This window comes from Lactuca virosa, chromosome 6, assembly GCF_052849685.1.
Source record: "Lactuca virosa cultivar CGN04683 chromosome 6, Lactuca_virosa_CGN04683_v6, whole genome shotgun sequence".
Taxonomy (NCBI): Eukaryota; Viridiplantae; Streptophyta; class Magnoliopsida; order Asterales; family Asteraceae; genus Lactuca; species Lactuca virosa.
Genome location: NC_136431.1, coordinates 180,457,533 through 180,479,080, shown reverse-complemented (window position 1 = coordinate 180,479,080; position 21,548 = coordinate 180,457,533). Strand labels below are relative to the sequence as shown.

The window sequence follows — 21,548 nt, the reverse complement described above, 5'->3', positions numbered from 1 at the left end:
ACACCCCAAAAGTATTGAAAATTATAAAGTATGGGGTAGATTACTCACATTAGTCCCAAAACGAAATGCGTGTGTCGTACGATAGACGGTTCGGGTCAAAATGGCGTAGAACCTAATATAATTAATAGTTTTGGTTTAGGAACTGCTAAACGAGAATAGAGTACTAATACAAATAATTAGACACATATTCTTATATTAGATGAATTAACAATAATTCATTTTGATTATAATATTAAGGTATTCATTTGTTAAATGAATTTTAAATTGAATTAATTACTTTGCATAATTAATTTATATTTTCAATTTAGGTCAGATTTTAATAATTTCTTATTAAAATAATAACTTACCCAATTATAATTATTTACAGATTTTAACAATTATTTATATGAAATAATCATTAAAATGCATTTTTACATGCTTAAATACTTAGGAAAATAGTTTTAAATAGTAAACAGTATTGAAAAATTATGAAATTATTAGGAAATCATTATTTCATACAATATGAATTACTGTAAAGTTTGAATATTTTTCTGAACTGTTTTAGTATTTATTTAATATTTTAATGATTAAACAACACAAAATTCGGGAAAAATAGTAAATGATTCTCAAAACATCTGTAAAATTAACCATAATTTTATAACATGATGTAGAGCCCAGTGTATAAGTTTCAGATATTTGTGACTAAGGGAAGTATTTTTTATATATTTCATTATTAAGTAATCAATAAAATCATAAATAATAGTAAACAGTAATATAAATGCATGAAACTTCATATATCATGTTTAATCAGTATACATGTCATCCCAGAATTTTCTCAGAATTTATTGAATGCAACAAGTATTTTATGTGAATTATTGCCCTACTTTGTTGCAATAATTATGATAATTCAATAAAAATAAGTTATTTTCTGAAAATTTCCAGAACTTCTTATTTTATTGATGGTATTCTGAGAAAAATCAGGTTTATGCAAAATGAGTTTTAGATATTTTGGTGGATTTAATTTGTTTCTTGTATGAATTTGAAACTTTTAACAACATACCTTGATGAATGCTTCAAGAGGGATGAATATTTGAGTATAATAGATTGTTCTTGGATGGAATATGAGTATTCTTGGAGGAAATTTCGAGATTGAGAGTGAGAGAAAGAATAGAGAAGGTTTAAGTGGTGAAGAGAATAATGTGTTGGGAGAAAAAGGAAAGGAAGGTGGATGGGAGGTGTGAGTGGGAGACCATGAGAATAATCTTTTTTGCTTTTGGTGGTCTTCATAATTTCCCACTAACACAAGCATCTTTTACATAATTAATATAAGAGTTTTATAAAATTTAAAGTAAAGTTTATAAAAATGGAGTTTTATAAAAGATGGGTTATTATTTGATTATAACAATCTACTTTGATTTGAAGTTTAATTAGAGAATTCAAGTTTGATTCTTTTAATTTAATTAGAGCATTATACTTTGATTTGATTTTAATAGGGTATCATAATTTAATTTGATTATAATTATAACATTGTACTATACTATGTTGCTATTAACGTCAATTTATATCGTAGTGTATGGGTTTTGATCCTATTAGCGTCAAGTAATATTGAGTAGGGTTTGAATGAGATTGAGAGGTTTCATTTGTGATCTTTTTGAGTGTCCGGCTTCGCAACGCAAGGTCCATAGACCCCGTTAAGCCATGATTTAGAGTCCTACACAATCCCTATGATTGTGCAATAGTGTTTTATCGCTTTGGTTCGTTGTTTAGCACTGTTAAGGCTAAGGAATATCAAACACATGAACTTTCCAATTGATGTTTTCTCATTAAAATAGCTAATTGTACAGTGATTACATAACGTAAACCCTAACATACAAGGGTTAATGGAGTTGACCGGTTTGACTTGTTGACTTGGTTTGACTTTGAGTTGACCGAAAGTTGATGGTTGTCACAACGGACTCTATACCGAACAAAGTTTTGGTCAAGTGAAAGAAACGTCTGATAACCGACGATGTATCCCTGGTATGCTTAGTACTGTACTCCTAGTATGTTCAACAATGTACTCCTTGTAACTGATCTCGAGTTTCCTGTTTTCTATTTTGAAATTTGCACTCCTACGTATCGTACCGCTATGTGCGCATACATACAAATAAAAGTGCTTTACTTACTGAAGGCTACTTTTATACTATGATCCCCTATGGTACCACTACTATCGCCCGTCATATACAAGTTGTGAATACTTAAGATGAGCCAGGCAGTCGACTGAGCATCTCTGCCTCAAATCCTCACCCAATTAAGGAAAGGGGACCTAAGCGGAGTCACTCACTCTAAGTCTGCAACATCTCAGTTGCGCACAACCCTGCTGTATATGGTGAGTCATAATAGCTTCTCTAAGGGATCTTTTATTTCTCTTAAATTTTATGACCTATTTCAACATGTGAGTTGTTATAGTTACTTTTAAGTGTCATCCCCAATATTTTAATCTTATATGAATATAAATTAATTTTTAAATGCAATTACTATGTCGAAAACGTACCACTACTCGACGACGACTCCGGGGTAGATTCTCCTGCGGTGATCATTAGAATATGTCCATCCGCGCCTGAGTTCTTGATTATTGGGCAGTCCCTCTTAATGTGTCAATTCTCACCACATCCATAACATGCTCGGTTTTCTTCAGCTCCGAGAACTTGGGAGATCGGTTGAGCCGGTGCCCTGCAGTAACGGACTGTGTGTCCCTTTCTGTGGCAGTTTAAACACTGCATTTCCCGGCACACTCCAGTGTGGTGAAAATTGCACTTTCCACACTTTGGAAGGTTTCCAGCATAACGACTGGCAGATGCTAAAGCAGTAGGCGTCGTAGCGGCGTACATAGTACTCGCTTGTTGCTCTTGCGGGATGTCTTGTGTTGTTCGCTTCTTCTTTCTCTTGTTCTCCGACTCTTGATTATAGTCCTCTTCCCTTGATGACTCGGGAATAGGGACTTTTACGTTGTGGCGGACTCCATGATCGATGAGTCGCTGAGCCAAGCGTTTAGAACTAGCGAATGTGGCTGGGTTAGAAGACAACACATTTCCTTGGGTCGGAGCAGTCAGACCCCAAATGTATCTTTCTATCTTCTTGCTCTCCGAGGTAATCATCTCGGGGCATAGAGCTGCTAGTTCAATGAACCGGTCCGTGTAGGTCACTATGTGTGAGCCGACCATAGTGAGATCCCACAGCTCTTGTTCCAGCTTTTGAATCTCGCCTAACGGGCAATATTCTTCCCGCATTAACTCCTTTAGGTTTTCCCAACCTATGGAGTTTGACACTGATAGGGTCAGTGACTTAACATGGCTGTTCCACCATGTTAGGGCCTTGCCATCGAAGGTACAGGCAGCAAACTTCACTTTGCTTCCTTCGGGGCATAAACAGATTTCGAAGACCGACTCTGTTTTCTCGAACCATTGCAGAAGGGCAATGACTCCTTCAGTCCCTTTAAAGGACAGTGGTTGGCATCTGGTGAAGTCTTTGTAGGAGTATTCTCCCTGGCGCACAGGGACTTCACCTTGAGTAGGATCAGTAGGCGTTTCACCTCCATCTATACTGATGGGGTGATATTGAGCCATGGCTGTTGCCACAGCTGCGGCCACTGCAGCGTTCAGAGTTGCTGCATCGATTTGTGGAGAAGGTATGGGAGTTATCGGAGTAGCGTGTCTGGGTGATCTGCGAGGAGGCATCTTTGCTAAAAGAAAACAAGGATGAGACGGAATAAGTCTATAGCAACGGACACAAGCCGAAAGCTGAAAAGACAAAGTTATCCTAGTTCTGGATGTATCGGGTCCTGACTTCCACAGGGTTCTAGGAACAATTCATAAATGAGTCTATACCAAACAAACTCTATGAATTTAAAATAACTATCCTCGAATGAATATCTGTTTCCTGAATAACTGTTACCAGTTGCATGTAAGAAAACAATTCTAACACATGTAATGTGAGCAGTGTTTCCACTCGCCTGATAAATTAACCTAATTAATATTTATTAGTGTGACGCGCAAGACGTTTTGGTTACTTCAGCTGATCTTTCCTTGAAAACTTCTCATGAACTTGTCCTTGTTCCTCCTGGACTCTTCTGTTGTCTACTCTGAGGAAGTGGTTACGCTTGTCTGGGCTTGTCGTGCGAGAATGAAAGTGACTAAAGAACCTATGAGCTTTAAGGTAACTTTATGGGGTGATCCTTACGGAATCTTCCTATAATTATACTAGGTATACCAGTTGGTATTGTATATAATTGAAGATCAAATAGACCTTCGAACAATTGATCCCACCTCAACACTACTTCCTTAAAAGGAATGGATAGTGAAGCGTCGGTCACAGATTCTATGTCTATAAGGTCTTGATTATATATAAAACTTTATGAATATACCCTGTAAGATTATAGACTTATCCGCAAGGGTCTTTTAAGTTATCACATAAGTTATTTATCTGGACTAAAATACTCCTATAGTATTCTAACTTAATGTACTTGGTATGATCTAAAATCATTATCGCGTTATAGTATCATAGAATACTCCCATAGTACTCTAATTCTAACTGTACTTGTTCTGACGCTCTCTTGACTGGTGATAAGGTAAGTTTTAACCCTGTTGCAACACCACATCATTCCCAAACAAATGTTGGTCACATCTCGAATGAATATAGTTGATCAAGCTATATTGATCCTAGCTATGATTACATAACTGTTCGGGTTGACGACAGTGCCCAACCTTTAAATACTTTTAGTTCTGTTCTTCTCGTGACACTAGTTCTATTATGTACATGTATGAGCAAGAAGGTATATTTTTATAACTTGAAGTTATAATCTAAAATATATCATTATCCAGAGCACTTAAGCCCCATTGTATTTATAGACGTATATCTTTTATCGGTTGATATACTTAGTTCACTATAAACAATGCTCTGATACCAATCTGTCACACCCCAAAACCGGAACGGCGGAAACGTTCGGGGGCGGAGGACGTCATGTTAAGTATCACGAGATATGTATATGGTAAGCAAGTAATAAACAACCATTTCATTTCAAAAGAAAGTGTTTACAAAGTGTGTTCACAAACATAGAATTCATACACAAATAACAAAATAAGACTTGAAGCTGAAATGCTTCATCTTCTAAATCCCCAGCACGAGCACCTGTCTAATAGCCTCCTGAGAATACAAGTTATTTGAAAGAGTTGATCAACAATTAAGCTGGTGAGTTCATAAGATTTTAGTGATGTGAGTAAGTTGTAAAGTGTTGTTTGAAAATGTATATGTAAAAGTATTGTATGCTGTAAGTTCTGTTTTGAAAAGTTCGCCTGTTCCTCTAGAAAATCCTATATTTCCTACTTTAATGGAAGTTAAGTAAAATGACATTACAAGCCTTTCTATGCGTATTAAGTGGGTACAAGTTATATATACTCAGAGTAAATAAACAATCGATTGTGCGCATCTGCCCTAAACTCACAACCCAACGGGGAACAGTAAGTAGGGCGGATAGCACACATTCCATTGGTTATTAGATCGTTGTCATATATAACCTTGGTGTATTCACTTGTTACTCATGGAGTTATTTGTAATTGTTCCGTTATATCTAAAGGATAGTTCTTTCAAGAAAACCTATTTTTCTTATAATAAAATATTGACTACGGTGATTACTTTTATATAGCTTTGTTTATACTGCTATATATAATCTGATATCGGGTAGATAGTTAATTGGGGGAATCTGCCCTAAACCCACATCCAACGGGAACAGGACGTCGGGGGAAAACACACATTTAATTATCTATTGGATATTAGTCTTATATATAAACATGGTGTATAAACCAAGGTGTTATAAACTTAATTCACCTAAAGTCTCTAAAACTGTACTGGCTTAATTAAAATGGATTAAGCCCTTATCTGGGAAATCTCTAGTTTTGTATATCAAAAGTACTGACTTTGAAAAGTATGTTTTGTACTAGAAAAACTGTGCTTCGACTCTGTGACTTATAACCTGATCCATACTTGGTACCCTTATGATGACTTAATGTATACTAAGCATAAATATATATAGATTCGGGTAGATAATAGATTGTGGGAACTCAGTTCAAGACCACAATCCAACGAGAACAGGCAATGAGGCGGAAAACACACATCCTATTAGCTGTCGGAATCTGTTAGCATATATGTATCCTATAGTGTATACATTAAGGAATCATAAGATTAGCATTATGGTCCTAACTTTTAAAGTAGCCTTCTACCAAGACTCGATTGTTTTGAAAGCAGTCTTCTACCAAGACTCTACTGTTATGAAAGCAGTCTTCTACCAAGACTCTACTGTTCCTTTGTCAACTGAAAAGTACATTCTCCCTAGTTTATAACCTATCTCGAATAGAGAATAGATTAACCTTCAAGTGTTACCGACACTTTATGAAAGTAATGGGAGAAATGAGTACCCTGATGTCGTTTATAATGACATACGGAGGTACTATCAACCTAAAAACATATTTGTTTTATTACGGTCATAATGTGAAAGCTGGAACCCCTACTAACCGCTCTCATGTATGGAGATTGAGGGAACCAAACGCGACCCGAGCAAATCCATGCAAGCCGTGTAATTCACATTAAAGTTAGATCCTGTCTGCGTGTTGTCATGCTATAGCAAATTAACTTGTTTGTTATGTTCTGTTCTGGTGTTGTTCTGTTCTGTTCTGGTGTTGTTCTTTTCTGTTTTGTTCTGATATTGACTCTTTGTGTGCTTCATTGTACTAGAAGTAATGAATAGCATTCTCTTAAACTATACCTATAATAGCTTACTAATGTTATAACTGGACTGTTACTGAAAAGACTCATTTATCTACAAAGTTATGCTTATACTTTAAAATGGAGTTTTGTATAACTATAAAGTAACATAACCTTTAAAAGAGTTTTGAAATATTTTAACAACTTATAAATAACATAAGTAACATTTTGAAAGATGTTTATAACAAACATTTACACAATTATCATTATGTTCAACTTGTATCCCCCCCCCCCTTAAAACAATTAAAATAGTTAAAAGATTCATTACGGGGTATGAACTCACCTGATGTGGGTGATTCAAACGGGTATGCGCGTACGGATGAGAAGTTCCACGAATGAAGTTCCGAGACACAATAAGTCCTAAATGATATTTAAGGACACATAATGACATGAATATGGTGTTTATAAACAACTATATGAAAGATAACACCTTCCGGGACTAGGAAACACCTTGACCAAGTGTTGGAATCACATTTGATTCAACATAGGAAGGTATAAGGCACACATATGAGTTTACTACCATGAGTTCACGGCCCAAGGGAGTTTACGGCCGTAAACTCATGGCTACACATGTGGGAATGCAAGTATGAAAGCTAGGGAATGATTTAGGGACATTAGCTCTAGCCTAGGATGAGAAAGACCACCTTCTTTGGAGTTTTTGAGGTGTTCACGGCCCAAATGAGTTTACTACCATAAAATCATGGCCAATTATACTTATGAGGGTCCTAAAGGTCATAAGGAAGCATTCTAAATTCATGCCTAAGCCTTAGGAAGTGTTTGTGGCATCAAAACACTCTTATCTTGAGTTTACGGCCCATGGACCATTTGGTCACAAGCTTGCGGCCGTAAACACCTATGGGTGTTGTTATTTTGGTTGTTTTGGGTCCTAGACACATCATGGTAAAGTGCTATGCTTGTCTCTTGGCTTGTGGAAGGCATTTAGGGCATTTTGGCACCCTAAAATGGAGTTCACGGCCCAAGAACTTCCTTGGCCGTGAACTCACTTCTTGCCTTGTTTCTTAATGTTTTGGGGGTCTAAAACAAGTAATGGTAGTCTCTATGTTTAGTCCCAAGGCTTGGAGGGACATTGGGCACACTTTGGCCCTTATAAAGGGGTTTACTCTCCAAGATGTTCTTGGGCGGTAAACTCCCAAATCTTGTTGTTTTGACTTGATTTTCATGTTATTAAGGCATATAACACACTTATATACACTCTAGGTTGAAGTACTTACAGTTGGGGGTGATCGGGTGAAGATCCTTGAGAGAGAAAATCGACTTTTCTCTAGCTAGAAATGTAACAAATGAATTCCAAATGGCTAAGTTTTCCTTATATAGTCTCGGGGGTTTTTGGTCCAAATATCATTTTTGGACGGTAAATTCCAAAATCTTGAAGTTTTGGACATTTAATGTTACGTAATAAACCCTAGGGTATCCTCTCTCCTGATATTCTTTGAAGCACTAACTTGAAGACACTCAAACTTATTCCAATAAGCTTGAAAGTTAGCAGAAACAGACTTGGCTTCTATTGAACTGGATGGTTTCACTGAATGGAAAATTTTGGGTTGTCACAAATGGTACATCGAGTTCTTACTCAGGTCCATAGCACTCTGACTATCGCAATGAATGATGTACTCTTCTTGTGGAAAGCCTAATTCTTGAAGAAACTGTTTCATCCATATAAGCTCCTTCCCAGCTTCAACGACAGCAATATACTCGGCTTCTGTTGTTGACAGTGTGACACACTTCTGTAACTTAGATTGCCACGAGATAGCTCCCCCTGCCAAAGTAAAAATGTAACTTGATGTAGATTTCCTATTATCAAGATCTCCTGCCATATCGGCATCTGTATAACCTTCCACGATTAGCTTTGCTCCCCCGTAGCATAAACATAGTTTCGAACTACCCTTCAGGTATCGAAGTATCCATTTGACTGCTTCCCAATGTTGTTTTCCCGGATTAGCTAGATATCTACTCACAACACCGACAGCATGAGCAATATCTGGTCTTGTACACACCATTGCATACATAAGACTTCCTACGACTGAGGAATAGGGGACTGCCTTCATCTCTTCTTTTTCTTTCTCAGAAGATGGACAATTTTTCTTACTCAACTTGAAGTGGTTAGCCAAGGGCGTACCAACGGGCTTGGCATTTTCCATGTTGAACCTTTTGATCACACGTTCAACATACTCTTCCTGTGATAAGAACAATTTTCTTGATTTTCTATCACGGATAATTTTCATGCCCAATATCTTTTGTGCTTGGCCTAAGTCTTTCATATCAAAGAACTTAGACAAATCCTTCTTCAAGTTGTTGATCATCGTTGCATCTTGGCCCACTATCAACATATCATCCACGTAGAGCAAAAGGATGACAAATTTACCATCTGAAAACTTCTTCAGATAGACACAATGGTCTGTAACAGTTCTCTTGTACTCATGATTCATCATAAATGAATCAAACTTCTTGTACCACTGCCTTGGGGCTTGCTTAAGACCATAAAGGCTCTTCTTTAATTTACAGACGAGATGCTCTTTCTTTGGGACTTTAAAGCCATCAGGCTGCTCCATGTATATTTCTTCATCCAAATCACCATGGAGAAAGGTTGTTTTCACATCCATCTGCTCAAGTTCAAGATCTAGACTGGCAACTAATCCGAGTACAACTCGAATAGACATCATCTTCACAACCGGCAAAGAAATTTCATCAAAGTCGATTCCTTCTTTTTGTTGGAAACCTTTGACAACGAGTCTCGCCTTATACTTCATAGTATTTCCCTTGCCATCTTTCTTCAACTTGAAAACCCACTTGTTTTTCAAGGCTTTCTTTCCTTTGGGAAGTTTTACCAACTCATATGTTTGATTCTTCTGCAAAGAATTCATTTCTTCTTCCATGGCCTTCTGCCAATTTGCTTTGTCAATATGAGATTGAGCTTCTTGAAAGCTCTCTGGCTCCCCCTCACTAGTAAGAAGGATGTAGTTTGAAGTCGGATATCTTCTTGATGGAGCACGGACTCGTTTGGATCGTCGAAATTGAGTTCCTTCATTTGCAACTTCTGGCAGTGGATCTGAATTATCCAGGGGTGGAAGCCCCCCCTGCTCAACATCTTCTTGATCTGCATCATCGACTTCTTCATCCACTTCTTCAGCGGAAACATCTTCTATATTTTCAGATGTTATTTCTGAAACTTTGGAGCCTGGTTGCTCGTTAATCGATGCCTTGAAATCGTAATACTGGTTTTCATAAAAAACCACATCTCTACTTCAAATAACCTTCTTTAGTTCTGGGTCCCATAGCCTGTACCCGAACTCTTCATCTCCATATCCAATAAAGATGCATGGAGTGGATTTGAGGTCCAACTTCTTCCGTAATTCACTTGATACATGTGCAAACGCCTTGCACCCAAATACTCTCAAGTGAGAATATTATATGTCTTTACCCGTCCATATCTTCTCCGAAACTTCAAAATTCAATGGAACGGAAGGTGACCTATTTATGAGATAGCAAGCTGTCAATAAAGCTTCACCCCAGAATGGCTTTGGGAGTTTAGTCATGCTGAGCATGCATCGAACTTTCTCAACAATGGTGCGATTCATCCGTTCTGCTACACCATTGTGTTGTGGAGTTCGTGGGACAGCTTTTTCATGTCTGATACCATGTTCCTTGCAGTATGTAGAGAACTCATGGGAATATTACTCGCCTCCATTATCTGATCTGAGACATTTGAACTGCTTGCCTGTTTGTCTTTCCACCATTGCATGAAAAGCTTTGAAGCGGTCCAATACTTGGTCCTTCGTCCTCAAACAGTATGCCCATACCTTTCGTGACGCATCATCAATGAATGTCACAAAATACCGGCTTCCACCAAGAGATTCTACTTCAATGGGTCCACATACGTCGGAGTGGACAAGGCTCAGCAACTCAGAGCGGTTCTTTCTTGTGGAGCTAAAGGAAACTCTATGTTGTTTCCTAAATAGGCAGTATTCACAAGGATCCAAGGCAACATCTTTTGCCATTGAAATGGACTCCTTCTTTGCAAGAGTCGTCAATCCCTTCTCGCTCATGTGGCCTAGTCTTCTATGCCACAAGTTTGGTGATGTCTTTTCTTCAACAATATTGAGACTTGGCTGAAGTAGCTTTGCATGGATTTTATAAAGAGTACCACCAAGTTGTCCCCTTGCAACAACCATAACACCTTTTAACAACTTCCAGGTGCCATTTTTGAATTGATTATCATATCCTTGGACGTCAAGAGCTCCAACTGAGATAAGATTCATTCTCAGCTCTGGGACATGCCGAACATCTTTCAACACCAATGTACATCCAACATTGGTCTTTAAATGCACATCACCAATACCAGCAATGCTTGAGAAACTGGTGTTTCCCATCTTTACGGTACCATGGTCTCCGGGTTTATAAATAGTGAATAAATCCCGGTTTGGAGTCGAATGATATGATGCAGCGCTATCAATCACCCACTCATCATCATGAGTTCCAACATGTAGGCATGCTTCCTCCTCGTATGTAACAAGGGAAACGTCTTGTGTTATGGTGACCATGGTTTCACCATTCTCCCTGCTTGGATTCTAGATTGTCTCGGGCTGCTCTCGTAAGAACCTTCGGCAATCACTCCTTTTGTGGCCATAATAATTACAATGATTGCAATAGCCTTCGAACCATGTATTTGAAGATTTACCTCGCTCTCGCGATTTCCCTCGATCTTGGGATCTTCCTCTACTTTGACCATGTCTGCCTCTACCTCGACCTCGACCTCTAGTTCTGCCTCCGCCTCTTTCTTTATTTTCTGACACGAGGGCAAAAGACTGGTCTGTACCAGCTTCTTTCCTTCTGGCTTCCTCGTTCATTAGGGCGTCTGTGACCATCTCCATTGTCACTTTACCATTGGGGGCAGAATTGCTGAGAGTCACAACAAGTGTATCCCAATTATCTGGTAGAGAACTCAAGAGCAATATGGCTTGTTCCTCGTCTTTGAGAACCCAATCAGCAGCACCGAGCTGGTTTAGTAGATCCTGGAACTGACTCGTATGCTCGGTTATGGACATACCACTTCGTAACTTGTGGTTTACAAGGCGCCTCATCAGCAAGGTCTTGTTGCGTGCCGTCTTTGCTTGATACATATTCTCGAGCTTCTCCCAAAGTTTGTACGCGTCTGTCTCTTGAGAGACATGATGAAAAACACTGTGGTCGATCCATTGTCGAATTTGTGCCACCATTTTCCTGTTTATTCTCGTCCAAACTTCGTATGTCTTCGTTTCGGGTTTGACGCCTTGCTTTTCTATAGGCTCTGCTAAATCTTTCAGATTAAGCAAATCTTCCATCCTTGGCTTCCACATGTTGTAATTTGTGGGCGTAAGTCGAACCATCGTAATCGTACTTGTAGATTCCATCGAAAATATTGCAAATTTATTTTACAAATATTTCGAAGAAAAATTAGATAAAACCGAGCTCTCGGTTGGATTCGGAAGCGTAAAAAATGGTGGGGTAGAGTTTTTCGGGGTCAAAATATACTTTCTTGAAAAGTTATGTGCTAATTTGTAACTTTTCGGAACTATAGGGGCTAAACTGTAATTTTTGGAACTTACAGGGGCCAATCTGAAATATTTCTGCCAACCAGGGACTTTTATGAAACTTTTCAGAACTCCAGGGACCAAAACAGATGTTTTCAGAAGAAAAGGGACCGAACTGCAGTTTTTCAGAAACAGAGGGACCTTTCTGCAATTTTCTGGAACTTCAGGGGCTAAACTGCAACTTTCTGAAATTATGGTCAATGATGACCTCACTGATGACGTCGCTCCTTCTCCGGCGAGGCTTTCCGGCGACTGGTTTTTCCGGCGATATTTTCCGGTGACTTTGACCAAACTTTGACCGACGTTTTGGAGGTCTTCCGGTGGTCAAAAAATTACGAAAAATATATTTTCGGAATCCTTGAAACAAGCCCTTTCCAACGGTATACTCAAAAACGGATTTTGAGACAAAAATATTTTGACGAAAAAACAGAGAAATTTGTAAAGAATTCCCTGGACACCAAACGGGGCTCTGATACCAGTTGTTGGGGTCGGAAAACTCTTCTATTAAAAACTAAAATAGAATTACAATAGGAGGAGCAACTCTCACACTCAACTATTACAAAAACCAACCCTCTCACTAACACTCTCACTCTAAGTGTTATAACATTTGTTTCTCTATATTTGGGATGCATACAACTGAAGAATGAAGCCTCTATTTATAGTCTTGGCAGCCACCATTATAGTTGCGTCTATTAATTGTGTTCATCATAGGATGGGAAGACTTTGCCACCCTAGGTATCATTTTGTCAACAAAAATGGCTATTGTAGCTTTGGAGGCTGGAACACAACACTCTTGAGATGGCTTCTCTTTCAATGAAAACAGATAGCTGGGATATCACAAGTACAGCCCCAGCAGGGACCTTGTCACCTTGTAACCTCTCCTGCTGCTGCTGCTCTTCTTGTTGTTGTACAACATTAACATTAATATTTTGTCCGGAGAGCAACAGTAACTCATCATTAAGTCGTCTGAAGAACCTCTGAAACCCTTCATGTATCCAACCAATCATCATGTCTCTTAGCTTCAATATCAATCCCAACTCTTCATCAAGAACAACACGGAAATCCTACACTAACATCAATTGTACAATATCAACTAATTAATAATACACATGTATGTATGTATGTATGTATGTATGTATGATTTACCAATAAGAGTTTTGTACTGCCTTGAATCAAAGTATTTTTGGTGGCCTCAAGGGCAGCTCCCAAAGGATACTCCTTGCCTGTGCCATCTTCCTTTTGAATTTGCAGGAGAGTGTCTGGCAGTTCAAATCAGAAGAAAACCAACCAAAGCATTACACTTTTATCCTTTGTTCATATTAAAAAATATATGCATGTCTTGTTTACAGAGACAGAGACAGAGACAGAGACAGAGACAGACTAACCGGATATTTCATGAAGAAGATGGGTAAAAGCACTGGCAACATACTCACTCACAGCAACACAAGCAGCCTGAACCCATCAACATTTTTAATAGTCAACTAAACAAATTATAACTCATTACTCATAGATAGATAGATAGATAGATAGTAATGATGACCTCGAAACCAAAATCTTGTACACCAGCCTCTGGTAAGACTTCATCCATCAGGAGGACATCAGTCCATATAAACCCTGTAAGTAACACATTTTATTCATCTCACATTCTCTTGTTAACGCCTACAACCATAAACAATAATAATAATACATACGAAGTCGGCTGGATAATTTTTCTGGAGATATCCGTTGCTGTATTTCTTGTCTGGCAGCTTCAAAGTGCCTGATAAACCAACCAAACACCAATTAGGTATCAACATTCAACACAACAAGATGCAGATGCATATTATTATTATTATTACCTTGTGGTTAAATATTGCACGAGTTTGACCAGTTGCTGCTCTGAATCAGGGAAAATGACATGATATGCGTGAACAGCTTCCACAAATTCACGAGTGGGAACCGATTCAACAAATTGGGCAGCTCATGATCAACTTGCAAATGAAAACAGTTGTGTATTTGTAATTACCTCGGGAACACAAGGAATGGAATCAGATTCACTTCCTTCATTGGTAGATTCACGAGAACCCATGCCTGTTATCTCTTTAGAGAGATCAAGTTCCCCAAGGAACTGCTCTAGATTTTCAAGAAGCTTGGATTTCAAATTTTCAACCTGCCAACATGCATACCTTACCTAGTCAATCAAATACTTTCTCTGTGCATTTCATTAAAATAATAGGGAAAAAAAACATGACAACTTGATCATTTACATCAGCTTCAAAATATGTTTCAAATCCTCCAAAAAGTAATTTAGTATCCTTTCTTTTTTTGATTTTCGGGTACAGCAGGATAGTCTTGTGATCTTTTAGTAACACAAATATATCAAACTTTCACATAACCATACTCTGTGAAATCATATAGTTATTCCTTTTTGGCTTTTTGTTTTTCTATTCCATATGTACTCAAACATGTGTTACCAACACAACAGGCACTACTAGAGGTCTAAAGTAAATCAAAGTGACAATCATTTTGACTATGGAACTAATAGTAACTATACATAACAGCTGAAAAGAGCACATGAAATGCAAAATTCAAGCTGTTTTGCTTTCCATGTTTCCATGTGTGTAGGCTAATGATTGGATGCATGTATGCACATCACAAGTTGTGTATCCTTTCTTCAATTCAATGTACAAGTTAATATTCAGCAAGTCCACAAAATAAATACTGCAGGACAAAGCTCTTGAATTGAATTTGTTGCTAAAATCAGAGTTACAAACCGGAAAATCCAACTGCTTAAGAAGCATTACAGCCTCCGCTCTTGCTTGTATTGATTCAGATTCAGAAGAAACCTTATCCTGAAAGACAAGATGCACAATATTGTTTTCTTTTTATTAACATATATTCCAAACGGCTATATAAGGATCTGAATAAATCTCAGAAATAAATTAACAATGAATGTACCTGAAGCTTGTTAACGATAACTGACATTACTTCTTCAGATGCTTTCTTACAATCCTGGAATGAGGAGTCCCCATATGCCTGGTGAAAGTTCAACATACAGAGCAAAAAGATAAATGAATTGCATGGGTTCATAAGCACATGTGAGGGCTCATAAGCATCTGATCTGATCTGACAGAAGGAAGAAAAGTTGATAAAATGACCTTAAATATTGGCATGGCTCCAGTGTAGAACCTCACTGCATCACCATATGCTTCAGATTTGATGCATTTTCCAAGCGTGGTAGGAAGATCGTATATAAACTGCTCAACAAAGGTAATGAGTAGATATTATATATTATATATATATGTTTGGCAAAAGTAACAATCAGTAGAAGTGGAAAGGTCATTTTGGTACCTGAACTTTGCGCAATAGATTACGGGTGCGGTGTAATTTCTCTATATGCTCTCTCTTTTCAAAAAGTGAAGTGTTGACCCCATCACTTCGCGACTGCACTGACATTATCTGCAAAAAGTAATAAGTAGTGGTATTATTTATATAACTTTCTACGTTTTTCTTGCTAACAAGGTCAACAATGTGTTCCCAAAATACCTTCTCAAGGAGTTGCTCCATATTTACTTCCATACCAACAATATTATTCTTCATTCTGCCACAAAAAAAAAAAAAAAAAAAAAAAAAAAAAAAAAAAAAAGAGTTATTAATATACATATCCAACACCAATCAATGTTACTGGCCAAACAACCAATAAAGCAGATTTGGTAACTCAGAGATAGTGTCTGTCTAACCTTTTAATTGTATCTGTAGCACTGATAAACTTGTTATAATTTTCATACACTAACATTTGCAAGTCAGTGTCAAGATTCTTGATTTCAGCAGCCATTTCCACATGTCTCTGAAGGAGGCCTTCCAGATTTGACTTTTGTACCTGATACGTAAGGGAAAGAAGCATCCAAAGGTGCTCAAAGCTGACAATGTAGCCATGGATTGATGTCCTTATCACTCTTCATTATTCAAAGTGCCTCAGACTTGGATAATGTAAACCTCTTATATGGAGGCCTGGTAAATGTTTGGAAGTACAGAATTAACCACTTAGGACATACTAGATCACATTGGTGGTGCACTTGTATGCACATTTTGTATTCATCTTTTAAAAGGTTATACATTTATAGCCCTTTCTTGCATGTGCTTACAGTCATAGACTTAAGATGCTATATATATCAAAACTCAAAATATATTTGATATCTTACAGAAAATTAATAGGATGGATTGAGAGTCTAATAACACCACAAGAAACCACATGCACTTTCGAAACCCTAATCTTCATCAAAGTATGTCGAATATCATATTAATAGATAACTGTTGTAAAGTGTTATTGCTTTTTTTGTTAATGAAAGCCAGTCCCTAGCATCCCATCTTTTCTCATGACTAAATTTGTGACAACATTTGTATTATCTATGATGCAACAAAGCCCTATTATAGTCCTTCCCCAACTTGTTTGATCAGTTCCACTACACAAACCATTTCTTTTTTTTGGTATATTCCCGATGGTATACAAGTACCATGTACATGGATCTGCTAGAGGAAGGGCCTGAAATTTCATGTTAAGCATATTATCACTTGGTGGGGAATGGCCTGAAAAATCCAATGAGTGATTAATAATCTTGTTAGTTGTTAGACACAAAAACTAGTTCTGACAGGTCATTAGGTTAAAAGAAGGTCCCTGACTAAATTAGTCTAGTATTGTTTAAAGACTCAACACAAAAAATAGTTATCATCCCAAAGTCTGATGAATCATTTGTTTTAAAGAAGTTCGATCATTTGGTTTAAAGAAAAAGTTCCCTGACTAAATTAGTCAAATATTTGTTTAAAGACTCAAAATTCTTGTAACTCAAGATAGGGTTAGGAGAAGGACACAGCTCACCCTTACTCATCCCCGAAAAACAAAATCTAAGCCAGAAAATGAAACATTGTAAACATTTTATAATGTAAGTTGTCAAATAGTAAACCAGTCACATAATAATTTAGACTTAAGAGTTTAATGATAGGCTTAATTAATAGGAGGCTTATCTTTAAAAAAACCTACAGGTTCAACCTTGACTGGTAAGGAAAGAGCCCTTGTACTAATTACTAAAAGAATAGAAGATATAAGCCTATCTATCTAACTTCTTTGACAAATGTAAATGAAGTATGCCAAAGATTCTCTATAATGCACTCAGTGATTCTCTAATTGAACAATTTTATTCCTCCCAGTGGCTAAGGTTAACAGCATCAAAGTGTTGGCAAAAACATGTTCGATTAATCAAGATTCAATGGAGAAATCCAGATTTCTAAATCTGGAATAAGGGTGATGTGGAACCTTCATTGTAAGTCTTGAATAGCATAGTGATATGTATATACATTTGATACTCAATTACTCATAGAGAGAAACAGTTTACCTCTGACATGAAATGGGCTCAATTAAATTGTAATATAACCCAGATTTTGATACAACATTAAGAGATAAAAGAAGAGAGGGAGAAGTTTTTATTTAATAAAATATTTAAGATGAGATGAGAGGGCGTACAAGAAGGTTCATGTACTGATCGGCATCGAAGGAGGTGGTGTTGATAGTGTCGAGAGTGGCAAATCTTGATGTGGTGTTGGTGGGAGCAGAAGTCTGAGAAGCATCCTGTGAATAGAAACTCGACAGCAGATCTCGAGTTCTCTTTACCTTATCATCCTCCACTGCCATTTTTCTCTTTCTCTCTAGTCCCTCTTCACCTGTACCTATGTATGTTTCTTCTCCTAAACCACACTCAATTAGATATCTTCTCTGTAGTGTATAACTTCCTCCCTTATCTGAGAGTACCAAAATGTAAACAACATAAATACCAACAATGTAAACAACAAATCACACAAAAACAGGCATAACTCATATCAACAACATTATTTGAGACATTCTACTAACAATTCACACACAAATAGGCATCAGTCATACTTCATGTTAACATCAAGCAAGATTAAGACCAAACTATATCAACCAGACGTAATTCAGAAAACCCTATAAACTGCTCTATTTCAAGAATCACATAAAACCAACTACCAACTGTAGACCTTATAACAGCAAATCAGATTATATCAAACTGCCTTAAAATCATCTGCTTCATCGATTCCAAAAAAATAAATAGATAATTCATCAGCTTATACCGAACCATAAAAAGAAATCCGGATTCCAACCAATAAACTGGGAACCATATACTAGAAATCAGACAAGAAATTGAGTTCTAGATTCAAGTAAATCACGTGCTTCATCTATTCCAGAAATCAAAATTCATGTATCGATCCTGGAGGTATAACCGGATAAAGAAAGTGGGACTAACCGGATCGGAGAAAGAGCAGTAGCCGGCGCCGGAGATCGGATGTCTAGACGGAGATCGGAGAGGGTCACAGCTGATGAACGTTGTGAAGGGAGTGTGAAGAACGAATGTGGAATAATTGACAACGTGAACGAGGGGAGTATTTGGGGGAGAATGGGGTATATAGGTAATTTTAATGAGGTGTTCAAATAAATACAAGTGCCAAAAACTAATACAATACGAACTTGACGGAAAATAAAACCATTTTGGGTAATACGACCAATACGATAAATAAACCGGTAAGTAAACCAGTAAGGTTAGGGTCCAAAATATGGTTTGAAAATATCTCATTTATTTATATGTAATTTTTTTTTGAATTTTTTAAATAAACTATAAAGATTCAAAACCAAAACCATAAGTAAAAGAAAATCTTTGGATTGAGTCGTTTTGTAATGTGGAAATAAATTAGTCGTCCAGATCAAAACTTCATTTTTAGTTTTTTTCGTTTTCTCCCAAACTATATAGTCCCTTTGACAATTCTCCCATCCTCGTGATCTTGTTTTCCACCTCCCTAGTTCTTATTTTTTCCATTTTGTCATTTGAACTTGTTATGACTTTATTTATCTCGTCTCTCAACTATTATTTTTTTCCTTTTTGACTGCTCAACTCCCACTCTTTCAACATGTTTAGTGTTTCAACCTCACATGACACAACATCACGACATGTTTCAAAGTATACCCCTAACAAGAAACCCGAGAACTCGACATTAAAATAAAGTTGACACAACATGGCATGTTAATTAAACGGGTCAGGTTAAGGTCAAACACTTTCAACCTGTTTATTGTTTCGACACGACACAAACTCGCACACGACGGAACACGATTGCCACATCTAGTTCCAATAAACTATTTTTTTAAAGAAAAAAAAATACTTATTTCATATCCAAACATTTTTTTAATTTATTGGTTTTAAAAAAAAAACAATAATTTAATAAGTTATTTCAAAAAGCAACCCAAACACCCTCTTAATATCCAGCTATCGTAGTGAATGAGTTATGCCGATGAGGGACATATAACTGAGATTTGCGAGAGCCAAAGGAGAATATCGACAGGGTACTCAGGCAGACCAACCTTTTTAGTAAACAATTTGATATGTTGTCGAAACACATCCTTCAACTTTATATTTTAAAAAATCATTAAATCCATGTCGTTTAAGATTATTTTTAGATGATAGTGTTAGTTAGGGACTTCGTTTTCTTCGGAGCTGCATTAGTGTCCGCAGGTCGCGCCCATGCACAAGTTCAGGAATTTTGATCTACGAAATCCAAGATTTGCACCCCCTACACGCGGGTAGGACTTGAAGTAAAACCATAGACACAAGTTTGTAAGCCTTTCATGCATTCAAGCTTATAAACCTAGTTGAGTTTAGTTTTTTTACCAATGTGGGACTCATTCCCACATTCATCTCTTTTGCTGACTTTATTCTCAAATACCCGTCTTTGAGTATCGATATCTTATCACATATACTCCATTTTGGACATATAATATATCGTTTCGAAGTTCTCACGGAGGAGAAAATAAACTCACTTAGAGTTAATTATATATACAACATATGTATATATTTATATATGTCCAAAGTTAGTAAAAATATAAATATTTATACTAAATTTTTCCAACAATCCCCCACATGAATAGAGATCGATCTCTGCACATCAAATTTTCAACAGGTGAATCCTGCATAGGATGGGTAGGTATTACCATTTGAACCCTCCCTTAAGAATTACACTTAATCTCCTAGCACTCAGTAGATCTCGATGTCTTTAAACTGAACTGCCATTTGTGTAGATGACAATATAATTCTCACAATACTCTCCCTGACAAATTCATATCCTCATAGACGTGTTTGTTTTTGGTCATGAACACTAACCTGGTTCTGCAAGAGCTTTAGGAATTGTACCCCCATAATTCCTTTCGAAGCGACCCCACTTCTCTCTCACATAGGTGATTCCGGGAATTATTAAAAACCATATGTTTTAGCCTAATTTTGTCACTACATATAGGAATGGACTAGGAAGTAATGTTAACCCCCCCCCCCCCACACACACACACATACAATGACTTACTTCACTCATACAACTAGGTTGTCCTTTTGAACCCAAATCTTTGGATCTCCAGTCTGTTGGGTAAGGTTTCCTTCATATGAATTTATTCATTCAAGGGCTTTAGTCTCATTCCTCTTGACGACTTATAAACTACATCTCTACCCAAGCCTTTTGTAAGCGGATTCGCAATGTTATCCTTTGACTTCACCCAGTCAACCGTGATAACCCTCGTAGAGATTAGTTGTCATATCGTTTTATGTCTACGTCTAATGTGCTTTGATTTCCCATTATACATTGTACTTTGAGCTCTACCAATTGTTGATTGGTTATCACAATGTATACATATGCCCGTTACCGACTTAGGCCATTCGGGAATGTCTTCTACAAATTGACGTAGCCACTCCGCCTCTTCAACACAAATATCTAAGGCGATAAATTTATATTCCATCGTAGATCTGGATATAACTGTTTGCTTGGACGATTTCCAAGCTGCGGTAGCACCTCCAAGTGTAAACACATATCCACTTGTAGATCTAGAATCTTTTATGGCAGATATCCAATTTGCATCAGTGTATCCATCGATAACTGTTGGATGTCTGTCATAATGCAGTCCATATTCTCGCGTGTATCTCACATACCTTAGCAGCCTAGTAATACTCTTCCAGTGTTCAGAACTGGGTTTACTAGTATATCTACTTAGTCTGCTCACAACATATGCTAAGTCAGGTCTGGTACAACTCATTAGATACATCAGGCTGAAAATAATTCTTGATATTCCACTTGATTAACACTATCACCTCTATTTTTACGTAGATG

General features: G+C 37.2%; 1 protein-coding gene across 2 annotated transcripts; it reads right to left on the bottom strand.

Moving 5' to 3' along the window:
- Positions 1–13,907: 13,907 nt before the first annotated feature.
- LOC145121002 (vacuolar protein sorting-associated protein 51 homolog) lies at positions 13,908–18,806 on the bottom strand. 2 transcript variants are annotated; one of them, XM_079056788.1, is made up of 12 exons: positions 18,656–18,806; positions 17,860–18,134; positions 16,082–16,352; positions 15,888–15,942; positions 15,693–15,800; positions 15,500–15,598; positions 15,300–15,377; positions 15,116–15,193; positions 14,368–14,511; positions 14,201–14,276; positions 14,054–14,121; positions 13,908–13,976 (listed from the first exon to the last, which is right to left on the bottom strand). In XM_079056788.1, exons 3-10 carry the CDS (start codon positions 16,243–16,245, stop codon positions 14,208–14,210), a joined length of 795 nt encoding a protein of 264 aa, XP_078912914.1. In that variant the 5' UTR covers positions 16,246–16,352; positions 17,860–18,134; positions 18,656–18,806; the 3' UTR covers positions 13,908–13,976; positions 14,054–14,121; positions 14,201–14,207. The 2 variants fall into 2 exon arrangements, with proteins under 2 accessions (XP_078912914.1, XP_078912913.1); XM_079056787.1 differs by having other exon boundaries at positions 16,082–16,221.
- Positions 18,807–21,548: the final 2,742 nt, after the last annotated feature.